The sequence below is a fragment of the Corvus brachyrhynchos genome, unplaced genomic scaffold (assembly GCF_000691975.1).
Source record: "Corvus brachyrhynchos isolate BGI_N302 unplaced genomic scaffold, ASM69197v1 scaffold245, whole genome shotgun sequence".
NCBI classification, from domain to species: domain Eukaryota; kingdom Metazoa; phylum Chordata; class Aves; order Passeriformes; family Corvidae; genus Corvus; species Corvus brachyrhynchos.
Genome location: NW_008238988.1, coordinates 5,222,490 through 5,235,428, shown reverse-complemented (window position 1 = coordinate 5,235,428; position 12,939 = coordinate 5,222,490). Strand labels below are relative to the sequence as shown.

Below are 12,939 nucleotides of genomic sequence, written 5' to 3'. Positions count from 1 at the left end.
AAAAAAGGCAGGGAAAGGGGGGAAAAAAGGCAGGAAAAGGGGGGAAAAAGGCAGGAAAAGGGGGGAAAAAGGCAGGAAAAGGGGGGAAAGAAAGGCAGGAAAGGGGGAAAAAAAAGGCAGGAAAGGGGGAAAAAAAAGGCAGGAAAAGGGAAATAAAAAGGAGGAAGTGAGAAAAAAATGGGGAAAGGGAAGTAGCATCCTTTACATCCTTTTTTCCAAAGCAGTTACTGCAGGCCTGTGCAAACAGCCAAGAAATGCAACTGCTCAGCATGACTATTTTTAAAGCCTGGTGTGATTGCACTCCTAAATCTCCTGGATTCTTGTCCAATGAGATGGCAAAGGTTTAAATAAAGCAGAATATCCTTCCCATGATAAGGGGGAAAAAAAAATTCAGCAAGAGGATCTGCTTAAATCAGGATTGATTTAAGGCCTGAGCTGACCCATCCTTGCCAAGCACAAAACCCTCCCTGCCACCTCCCCACACAACAGGACGTGTGAGAGCCCAACTTCAGTGTGGAATTACTAGATTATAAAGAAGATAACATTTCAGTGAATGTATTAACATTCCTGGAGTCCCTGAGTAAGCAAAATAAAGGAGATCTTTGGAAATGCCCACAGCTCCTTGGTATTGTTAAGTCAGCTTGACTTTCTCTGCATGAAGGAAGTGGGTTTGGCTGGGATAAAGTAAATTTCCTTCCTGGTAGCTGGTACAGCACGTTTTGGATTTAGGATGAGCATAATGTTGATAACACACTGATATTCTGGTTGGTTTGGCTGTGCTTACCCTAAATCAGGGACTTTTCAGTGTCTCATGCTCTGCCCATGAGGAGCTGCACAAGAAGCTGAGGGGAAACATGGCCAGGAGAGCTGTCCCAGACTTATTCCTGGATTTTTTTCCCCATTATTATTATTTTCATTATTAAACTGTTCTCATCTCAACCCATGGGTTTTACCTTTTCCCAGTTCTCCTCCCCATCCCACTGCAGCTGCAGGCTGGGGTTAAAGCTCAACACCAACAAAGAGGAATTCAGAAACAGTTCAATTCAGCGGGAAATTAGCCAAGCAGCAAATTGAAGCTGATCAGCTTAAAAGCAGTAAAAGCATAGAAATACTGTATGAACAAAGCACAGAATTTTACACAGCAACAATTACTTTAAGTGAAGGAAATGGTAAATAACCTGGTCCTAACAGAGCAGGAAAAAACATCCACATTATTTACACATCAGTAGCAGCTGGAAATATTATGGAGGGACAGTCATTAGACATCCCCATCTTTAAATACAACAAACAAATACATTGTTTGAAAAGGTCCTGTTCTTATTAAAGCTCTTCACAAACAAACTGACTCAGAGGGGGGTAATTTAAATAAAAGTCAAAAGCAAGAAACAGGAGTTTGGAGAAAATAGTGTGGCCTTGCAATTCTGCCAAAGCTTCTGGGAAAAGCTTCAGGTCTCCCCTCCCAAAAACCATGTTGGCTTTTTGTCCTTATCCAGAACTTTGGAAATGTAAAGCATGATTTTACTCACATGAGGATTTACTTCATGGAAGTTGAGGCTGTCCAGCTGTGGTCCTGCCCCCAGCACAATAGTCCCAAACTTGTTAAACCCCAGAATGGTTGGGCTTGGAAGGGACCTGAAAAACCATCCCATTCCACCCCTGCCATGACCAAGGACACCTTCCACTAGCCCAGGCTGCTCCAAGCCCCAGTGTCCAACCTGGCCTTGGACACTGCCAGTGCGCGGGCGCCACCCACAGCGGCTCTGGGCACCCTGTGCCAGGGCCTCCCCACCCTCACAGCCAGGAATTCCCAATTCCCAATCTCCCATCCATCCCTGCCCTCTGGCAGTGGGAAGCCATTCCCTGTGTCCTGTCCCTCCATGCCTTGTCCCCAGTCCCTCTCCAGCTCTCCTGGAGCCCCTTTAGGCCCTGGCAGGGGCTCTGAGCTCTCCCTGGAGCCTTTTCTCCTGCTGGAATGATCCTGAACAAACACAATCACTCAGGTCCATGAGAAATCCAAACCCCAGCTCTGTGCAGATCTTCCTTAGGCCTTGCAAAACTCATCCTGGTAGAAGAGCACAAAAGCTCTGTTTCAACCCATTTTTGTCACCTGTCACCTCACAGATGCCAAAGGCTGTCAGAGCTGCACTTATCCTCTCATTATCTCCCAGCTGCAATGGCACATCCATCTCCTGCTCACAGCAATCATTGAAATTCCCAGTGCAACACACCCCATCTACATCCAGTGGCACAGCACCACATCCCCCACTGATTCTGATCAGCAGTTTGATGAAATTCCAAAGAAAATTTGGTGTAATTTCCAGGCAATGTAGCTACAGTCACATGCAAACCCCCCCAGCACACACACCTGCTTATCTGTTCTGCTATAAAGATGGGCTTATTTTTTTTTTTTTCCATCTTCTGGCTCTTAAAAATAGATTTCTTTTTTAAATTTTATTAGATAGCAAATCCCTCTACTCACTTGTTAAATTAACGCCAACTGAAGTAATAAATCCTCATCTAAGCAGGCAGAGAATTCACCTGATACAAATGCTGTAATTGAAATACTGACCCCAGAGCAACAATTACTTGAATCTGTGCATTGAAACACAAGGAAACAACTATAATTCATGATTTTTCTAAAAGAAAAACCCACGTATGCACAGATGCAATGCACACCTTAGAAAGAATTCTGACATATTGCTATTTTCCATGCAAGAAGTAATGGCCTGAAAACAGGTACTTTGAGATTCACCATGAATAAAATGTGCCTGGTTGCCTTTCTCTGATTAAAATAATAAATAACAAACTCATATTTTCCCAGATATATAACCTTGCTTAAGTGAGTCTATTCCAGAGATATGCTAACATATTTAGAATTATTACAGTGGTTTTTTTTTAATCTCATGCTACTAGTTTTACTCTTGTGTAGGGTTTACAAATCCTCCATTAAAAACTGGGGAGTTGCAAACTGAGTCAGCTTCAGCTACTTCCCAAATTTTGCAGAATGATGCTGATGTTAACAGAGCAAAATGCCTGAAAGCTTTAAAGAACTATTCATTTTATCTTTGCAGACTTTCTTCAGTCAGATAATTCATGAGAGAGAAATAGGGAATGGTCTTTAATTTAAGCATTACACCTGACAACTTCTTACTCTGAACTCTTGATTTCATGAAATCACAGAATCCCAGAGTGGTTTGGGTTGGAAGGGACCTCAAAGCTCACCCAGTTCCCCCCCCTGCCATGGCAGGGACACCTTCCCCTGTCCCAGGTTGCTTCAAACCCTGTCCAACCTGGCCTTGGACATTCCAGGGCTGGGGCAGCCAGCTAGGCAACCTCTTCCTCAGTTCCAGGGCCTCCCCATCCTCACAGTGAGGAATTTCTTCCTAATATTTTATCTAAACCTGCCCTCTGTCAGTTTAAAGTCATTGCCCCTTTATCCCATCACCCTAAATCTAAGAGACAGGGCAATGGGATGTTCCCAGAAAAAACCACCTCAACTCTCACTATTCCCTGCAAAGCCACGTGGCTCCATTCCTGGATTTTGGTCACAGAACATCACAAATGATGCTTTGAATCATTCCCCAACTGCTCTCACCCCCCTGGAGTTCCCTCCAACCGAGCCCAGCGCTCACTGCCTCTTTGAGGAAATAATGCCATGACTTATTGAGGAAGCTCAGGGCTGGCTTGGGCTAAATTTGCTGAGCTGAAGTGAGAGCAGCAGCCGTGAGTAATAAAAAGGGAGATCTGCTGCAGCCAGAGGAAAGGGGAGGGCGGCTGTTCCCCAAAGCTGAGCTGCAGAAATGCCAACTCCAGTCTCGCTCCGGGCGGATTTCAAAGAGCAACTGCAAGACACAAGTCATGTTCTGCCACTGTTGTTCTCTGCTGCTCTCAGAAAACTGCTGTGAAAATTGCTGCTCTGTGACACACACAGACTCATCTAACTTCAGAGGAGAGATGGAAATCCTAGGATGCAAACAAAGGCAGCACGACTGGGATTCACACTTTATCCTTTTGAAGAGTAACAGGATTTTGCACGATCAGAGGAACAGAAGCTGCTTTGTTGGTTGATCACAGGATCCTGGGACAATCCTGGGAGATCCAGGTGCTCCAGACTCCCTGCCAGCACTGCTTTCCAAAGGGCACCAAGGCTTGCCCTGCAGGCATTCCCTGTCCCTGCTGCCATCTCCCGACTCCACCACCACTCACTCCCATCTTCCAGGTGGAATCCCGCATTTTTAGACCCACTGGAGTGATCAAGTTTGCAGGGAGATCACATAGGTGTGATGGTATGGGCAGGGGAAGGGCAGAACAAGGGATGGGGGAAGGATGGGAATGGGAACAGCCCGGGGGATATGCCCAAGTCCTGAACAGGCTGTTACAGCTCCTGTCCAGCACACAGCCACGTGTCAGATAATAAATGTACACAAAACAAGCTGTTACAAAAGCATTTCATGCCCTAACTATCACCTTTTACCTCTTGGCCTGAACTTCTCTTTCAAGACAAGCTCAAGTTGAAACCTGTAAGCCAATATTTACCATCTGGGTGCTTACTTAATTCAGAATTAATACCTGCACCAAAGGATGAAAAACAAGCATCTAATATGTACTTAATGCAATGCAAGCTTTGGAATGGAACACAAAGCTACCAAATATCTGAAGAGCTACAATTATGGAAAAGATTTTACAGGAAAATCGTCATTTTAGACTCCAGCAGCACATAATAATGCACTGAAAGGCTTCTGAGAGGCTCTGCACGGGCTTGCATATCAATGGAAATGTACCAAAATAGCTATTCCAAAGTAATTATCCTAATGATAATCCACAATTAAAATGCTTTCTAATGGGACTTGCAATAAAAATGTAATTGGTGATTAGGCCAAGATGCTGGTGCTTGTGCAGACAGCAATTTTTGGGCTATGAAGAGCAGCACAGACAAATGTGATTTTGGAATTCAAACAGGAGATTCAGACAGAGGCAGAGGCCAGCCCTAGGCTGAGAGCAGCCCAGGAGTGACACCACACTGCAGCTGTTATGGAAAAACACAGGAGAGTTACTTCACTCATTCCTCAAACACTGGAGCTGATGAAATTCAGCTCAGGTCTGAGCCCTGCCTAAGGCAGGTGGAAGGCCTGAGCTTTACCTACATCAGGTAAAACAAGAGGAGCTTTGAAAAGGAGGTTGGAAACATGGATAACATTCCTAAATGTCCAGAGGAGGCCACCAAGATGATCAGAGGGATGGAGCACCTCTCCTATGAGGAAAGGCTGGGAGAGTTGGGATTGCTCAGCCTGGAAAGGAGGAGGCTCTGGGGTGACCTGAAGCACTGAAAGGAACCTTCAGGAGAGCTGGAAAGGGACTCCAAGAGCCTGGAGTGCCAGGACGAGGGGGAATGGCTTCCCACTGCCAGAGGGCAGGGTTGGATGGGAGATTGGAAGGAATTCTTGGCTGTGAGGGGGGGGAGGCCCTGGCACAGGGTCCCCAGAGAAGCTGTGGCTGCCCCTGGATCCCTGGAAGTGTCCAAGGCCAGGTTGGATGGAGCTTGGAGCAGCCTGGGACAGCGGAAGGACATGCCCAAGGAATGAGATGAGTTTTAAGGTCCCTTCCAATCCAAACCACTCTATGATGGCAAATTATACTCGTAATGTGCAACAACATCTCTCCTTCCCATCATCCACAAATTCAACAAAACCAGAGAGCAGCTTCCACGAAAAAACTACACTCCAAATAATGAGTGTGTACAGTAATAAGACATCCCAAAGAGATTTATTTAAAGCTAACACTCTGCCTTATCACAAACCAAGGAATTCCAGGATCCTGCACCTGATGGCAAATAAAACCCCCCTACATTTAAGAGCATTCTGCCATAATACCTCGGTTTGTATTAGGCAGAAATAGAGACTACAAAGCCTTCTCCCTTAAATAACCATCCCTATGGTACCAGCACAGCTCAGAGCACATTATTCTGCTCACGCTGGGGCAGCTGAATCACTGCTCCAGCCTGGAGGAGGGACTGCCTCTTCCCAGACAAGCTCCCGGTGAATATCAGTGCTGACAGGAGCAGCTTGTTGCACCAGCTGCCATGCTACATTTAGATAAAAAATGTGTTTAACTACAGGGAGAAGAAACAAATTATGCCACATCCACCACAGACCTGCTCATCCAAGCATCCACAAAATGCATCTTTTCCATTTACCCACTCACAGGACACCCTGCAACCCCAGCATCCAGTCCTGCTAATGAGAAGATTTGAGCTCCAGTCCTTAATGAAATTAGCGCAGGTTAATTTGGAATTTCCCTGGACAAGGGTTCTGTTTTCACCTCTGTAACCAGCAGGATCTGCCTAATGATGCAGCAGCATCGTGTGAGCTGCACCAGCTTCTTCTCAAGGTGATAACCTGAGGACAGAACGTGTCAAATGAGCTCTGGTGGGGTCCAGCCACAGGTTTCCTACTAAAGAATGTTCATTCAAAAGGCAAAAAAGCCCCCACTGACATCTTCTCTTCTTAGTTTCTACTTTAAAGTGTGGACGGCCAAAAAATACTTTTCCTTATTCATCTCATTTTTCAAAAGGCACCACTGTGTCCTTAATGGAAAAGCATGTAAAAAACCACCCCAAAAACCAAACATCACACAAATATCACGGATGAAGGTGCTAACAGCAAGTGCCAGTATGGCTTGTGAGAGCTTGGCAGACACTCCTTCTGAAAGCTCTCCCTACAACATATGGGATGTTCCTCACTGATAAGTTTTAAGCTGTTATTAAAAAAAAAAAGGGGGGAAAAAAAAGATACTTCAATCTAAAATGATGCCTTAATTTGCAAATTTGGTACAGAATGCACAATTTATGCCAATAATTAGCACTTTAAAAGGCTATGCAGTGCTGTCTGGTATTTCTTGAGGATATGAGTGAGATTTACTGGAGCACATAAAGTCTTGTGTCCCTTTTTTTGAAAAAATTATTTCATATGCTGGGCTGCCAATTAGAGCAGGACTTACAGAATGAGTATCTCTGCACTGTGACCTGAGCTGAAGTTAATCCACCAATATAACCCCTGTATCTATGGAAAATGGAGGGGGGAGAAAGACAAAGCAGAAAAATTTAATGATTCCAAGGCTGAAGTTTTATTTCTGGCCACTGTTAAAACAGCAGCTTATATGGAGGCTATTTGCATTCCCAGCGTAATTCCATCCCACAAAAATGGAAGTTTTTACATTTATTTTGATGACTTAACTTTGAACCAAGGGCTGTGGATCCTTTCTCTCTCTGCTTTGGATTGCTGGCTCTGAAACAGCACAAAGAGCAGTGAAGTGGCAGGAAAGGGAGGGTGGGGAGCTGCAGGTTGGTGCTCTGAGGTGACAAATGACACACAAGTGACGTGGAAAGGTTTACCCTGGCACCCCAGAGGACACTGGAGTGGAACAGTGAGCTGAGGGGACACAAGGAGCTGATGACACAATGGCACAGAGCACACAAGCACTGACCTACAGCGGCACACTGGAGGCAAAGGGAGGGTGACAAAGCTCCCACCACAAAATCCCAACAATCCCAGCTCTTCTCACAAGGAGCCACTGGGTTTGTCAATGTTTCTGTCAGCTCTGATGGAACCTGGAGCTACTTGGGACACACCTATTGAATGATTTGTGCAGTAGAGACCTGTAATTAACACCTTTTTAGCCTCTTCTTTCAATACCATCTTTTCAGGTGCATAGAATCACAGATTGCTTTGGGGCTGGAAGGGATTTAAAGATCATGAAGTTCCAACCCCTGGCATGAAGAAGGATGCCACTCACTGTGCATGATGGCCTTGCACACTCCCAGGAATGGAGCAGCCACAGCTCTGGGAAGCAGCATTCCCAAGAGCCATTTGCAAACCACCCTTCACAAAAGACATCCTGTGAAGAGATTTCACAGCCTTTTGATCACATTTTGCTTCTCAGCCGGGCTCTGTGCACAGAGCTCCCACGAGCAGTCTCGCAGCAACAGCTTCAGGAGGGGCTTCTGTCCTGTTAGCAATGACAACATTCCTGTATCTCCCCATTGCCCCTCTTGTACAGGATGCAGTTTGCCTGCCCACTATCCCAAGAACCAGCTCTGAGAGATTCCACTCTGAGATTAGCTTCCCTATACTACTTAACCAAAAATTTTCTGCTCAGTTACTCACTTCCCAGTTGTTACTCACTTAATTCATCCAGGTACAACTTAGAAACAACATTCCCCTCAGTTATGACCAAATGAAAAACCTCTCCCTGCTCAGGAAAGCCACAGACCACAGGAGCCAGAACTTCACACAAAATCCTTAAGGCTGGAAAAGGCCTCCAAGGTCATCGAGGCCAAGCTGTGCTTGATCCCCACCTTGTCACCAGCCCAGAGCACTGAGTGCCACATCCAGTCCTTCCTTGGACACCTCCAGGGATGGGCACTCCAAACCCCCCTGGGCAGCCCCTTCCAATGCTTAACAACCCTTTCCACGGAGAAATTCCTCCTGATATCCAACCCGAACCTCTCCTGGTGCAACTTGAGGCTATGTCCTCTCTGAAAGTCACAAGTGCTGGGGATAAAATCAGAAAAAATCTTTGCTCTTCTTGCTCACAGCTGCTTTCCCCAAGTCCATACATCCCAATTAACATAAAAAATAGTGTACACACAATACAAAGATTAATGACTCAGGGGAAGAAGAGGAGAAGGAACCAGGGAAAGATTCAGCTTGAACCAAAGGCTCTGCTGTCACAACAACAGCCTTACATTGAGGCTACTTCAAACATTCCAAAGCACTCACATGGCTGTGTTTTTGATGATCCTTCCTTGGTCCATCTTCTGCCCAATCCCATGCACAACAAACACAATGTGACTAGTCTGTGGTGGCTTGTCTTCTAACGTGGCCTCTTCTACATAGCCTCTATGTAGCCTTGTCCCACTACTTGAAGCTGCAGAAAGAACATTATCCCACATCAGTGACATTCTGCCAAGCATAGTGCTCTCATCTGCTGACAGAAGCTTGGCTTTTCTCAGGCCAACACACTGAAAATCAGATTATATAATATATAATCATAAAACTAAAGGATTAGCATCTCTTTTTAAACGCACACACTTTTAAACCCCTGAAAGATTTGAGCACGCAGGTGATACCAACACCCATTTCCACTGCAAAGGGAGCTAATTTCAGGTATGTTTTGAAGAACAACTCTTCAGAAAACAGTTGTGTAACTGTGCACCCACTTTTACAACACAACACACCCTTCTCCTGGGTGTCTCAATCATTAAAATTCCTTCTGTCTCCACCTTACTCCCGCAGCATGGAAGGATCATGGAAATGACCTGGCCACATAAGTGATTAAGTGTTGTCGCTTTATCCACCCCAATAAAGAGAGCTGGCTGAAAACCTCCACAATTTGTAATTTTTAGGGGAAAACTTGCTTTATTTTGAGCTGACCCAACCTCAAATTTCCCCAGCTCGGTGGCCAAACTAAAAATCGATTCCCCAGGGTAAATGTGGGCATTTTCTCCCTGCTGTGCTGATGGGCTGGCAAACCCATGGGCACAATGTGCCTCCATCCCCCTCTAGTGACACACAGGGGACCACACCAGGCACCAGTGCTGGCCTCAAAACCTGGAACTAACCACTTATTTTGGTTTTAAAGAGGAGGAAAACACCCCAAACCCACTAAGGGCATTTTTTTACCCAAGACAGGTTTTGTTTACCAAGTGAGCTTCTATCTGATATTTCTCCCCCACCAACTGTTTAAGGACAGATCTTATTATTTATTACACATTATCCCAATGGTGTTCTGGATAAATGACTTCATTTCTTCTGGAACTGAAGCACTGGGAGATACTATTTTTTTAGGAAACATTAATTAAGTATCCACCCAGGAGCCCTGGGGCGTAACAGGGAATTAATTACAGGGCAGAGGGATGGAGATTAACGTCAGACCTATTACCTGACCTTGTCTCTTCAAGGAACAAACCAGATGTGTAGGTTTTTTTGGTGTCCTGCACAGGACAAGTTCCCATTTTCTAGGCTGGCAATAATCTGCTTTTTCCTTGAGAGACACCACCCTCTCTTCCAATCCTCTCAGCTTTGCTGCCTTTCTGACTGGGAGTTTTGAGCTTAAACGAGCCTGAATTCCTACTGGAAATAATTTCTGTCTAAATACCCTTTCCTGTCAGTTCATACTTCTGTTCCATGAACAGAAGGCTGGATGGAGGTGAGGAGAGGGAAGGTGTGGTCATGTATTTAAGGAATGCATCAGAGTATGTAAGTATCCAGCAGTAAAATTAAGGTTGCAAAAGGAACTGTAATATTGAGATTATTACAGTCATAATTCTAATTTTACTGTAATAATATAAATTTAATTTTAATTTTCCAGTAGTTTCTGGACTCTGCCACTGTAATATTTTCATATATTTATCATATAGTGCTAACTGCTGCATGCAAACGCACCAAAATATGGAACAAAATTAAAATATGATAAATCAAATATGTAATAAAAAAAAAAATTAAAAAAAATATTCACATCACAATTACATACACAACCTAAGGACTCCGAATACTCATATAAAGTAAAAAATGCAACAGCCAAAGTGGGCTACCTGCACTAAAACCTGAAATATCCTTTTGGAGTTAAAGCAACGAACTTCAAATGCTGGCATTTACAATATTCTTTACAAACTCTGGGAAAGATTACCTTTGGAAAAGCCCAACTTTTGTGTAACAGTCCTTGCAATTTTGGATGTCGTGGCATCACTGTACAGATACACTTCATCCACGCTGTGCCAGTCCACGTGGTTGCGGCTCAGCTTTAGACTATGAATAGCTGCAGCAAAAAGGAACAACACTGAATTTAGGTGGGGAAGAAGGGAAAAAAAAGCCTCTTTAAACAGAGAGAGAGACAGAGAGAAGGCTGATTTATACACAGGTTAAAATCCAGAGCTCCACTGCGCCTAAATTGGTGTTATTTCTTACCTTGAGGAATTTTTACAGCTGGGATTAATCTGAGCAGGACAAGCAGCAGTTTTGGAGACCACCTGAGAGGATATTTCACATCATTCCCCTCCCACCCTCATTTTGGGGTGGGAGGTTTCCAAAATATTCCCTTAAAGGAGGCAGGGTACTGGATCCTGAAATACTAGAGGTGGGTGTGATGATCAGGTGGCTGCCCCAGGTATTTTCATCACTGTAAAAAGTGGAATTCCAGCCCTCTCTCCTGGGAGAGCTGCTCTGCTCTAACACAGAGGCTTTCAAGGCTCCCTTGCTAGAAGGCTCTGCTGCATTTCTTCCCTTTCAGAAATCTCTCAGAGCTGGAAATGCAGTTCAATGAGCCTCTGAATGAGCAATTTCTGGCACAGAACAGAATTTAGCTCTTTCAAAAGCCACTAAGAGCTCCAGTGGTTGGGTTTTTTTTCTGTGCACTGATTGTGTTTTCCAGATTTGGAACTGATTGAGCTCCAGGCCCGACCTCATGACACACACGGCCTGACTGTCAGGATTAAACAACAGGCATGTTGTGATGCAAATCAAAATCATCTTAGGCTTGGAGCTTGCAGGAGCCAAGCAGTGCCACAGTTGATTTACAATAATTTGGATTTCACCAAAATTCGCTGCTGAGGTCTCCCTGAACATGGGGTGCACAACATTTGGAGAGCTGACAACAGCAACAGCCCTGTGACCAAAGAAATGGTTATTTAACTGTCACTGCTCTTGCTGAAAAGTCCAAAGTCATGGAAAGCACCCAGAGGGGTTGTTATGGGGTTGTTTTTTCTGTAGCAAGCAGAGCTCTAACCCGTCTCCTACTTGAATCACCCAAATGAATTTTTTATACTCTCCTAAAAACATTCTGAGAAAGCCTGAGTCATCACAATTTCCAATTTTAACTCTGCTACAGCACAAACCAGCCACGCTCAGCCAGATGTTGTGACCTCTCTCCTGCAATATTTTTTGTTTCTTTGCCAAAGCAGACAGACTTGACATAGACTGATGAAAAACTAAATGAACTCTGTAAGGAACAAGGGGATTAGGACAGGATTAGCCCTTGTGTTGTGGTAAACAACTGATTGACCAAAATAACTGGAATTACATCGCTGTTTTACGCTGACAGAGCAAGAAGAGGAAGGGAAATAAGCCTGACTTTTGAAAAGCAGAAATGGCCTGTCCAGCAAGTCCTCAAGAACTGTTCCATCTGCATTCTGCAAAATCCCTCTCAGAGTACGATCCTGGGGGAACTGGCAGAGGAGGAATGAAGTTTGATGCCTTTGGAGGGTGTTGTGTCCAATAACCAAAAATAAAAAGAGGAAGAGATGTGGTTGAATCTCTTATGACCACTGGAAAAGCAGCAGTTTGGGGAGGAGTGATCCTCAAACTCCTTCTGCAATCGAGTCCAGCCTCTCTATTGGAAAGACTATACAGGAACAAGTAGCTTTTCCCTACCCTGCATTAATTATTCCCACTTGGGAAGAACAAATTCCTCACTTTTATGCTGTTCTTCCTGACCATGGACATTGAAGATTATCAACATCAACTGCAAGATGTGGAAGCACCAAAGTACTTCAAATGAAGTTTAGCAGGGCCAAGTGTGAGGTCCTGCACCTGGGTTAAGCCAATCCCAAGCACAAATTAAGGCTGGAGGGAGAATGGATTGAGAGCAGCCCCAAGAAGAAGGATTTTGGGGTGCTGGTGGCTGAGATCATCAACATGACCCAGCCATGTGTGACCAGCCCAAGGCTGCATCCAGGCGGCATCCAAAGAAATGTCACCAGCAGAGAGCTGGGGGTGCTCAGTCTGGAGAAGGCTCCAGGGAGAGCTCAGAGCCCCTGCCAGGGCCTAAAGGGGCTCCAGGAGAGCTGGAGAGGGACTGGGGACAAGGCATGGAGGGACAGGACACAGGGAATGGCTTCCCAGTGCCAGAGGGCAGGGGTGGATGGGGGATTGGGAATTGGGGAAT

General features: G+C 44.9%; 1 protein-coding gene across 2 annotated transcripts in view; it reads right to left on the bottom strand.

Annotated features, from left to right (window-relative positions):
- The window catches only part of DDHD1 (DDHD domain containing 1), a 60,112-nt gene that overhangs the window by 25,346 nt on the left and 21,827 nt on the right, over positions 1-12,939 (bottom strand). For both annotated transcript variants that reach the window (XM_017738872.1, XM_017738873.1), the window contains 2 exons: positions 10,687-10,815; positions 8,778-8,925 (listed from right to left, as the gene is read on the bottom strand). In XM_017738872.1, the coding sequence (XP_017594361.1) occupies positions 8,778-8,925; positions 10,687-10,815 (277 nt within the window). The remainder of the gene's footprint in view (positions 1-8,777; positions 8,926-10,686; positions 10,816-12,939) is intronic.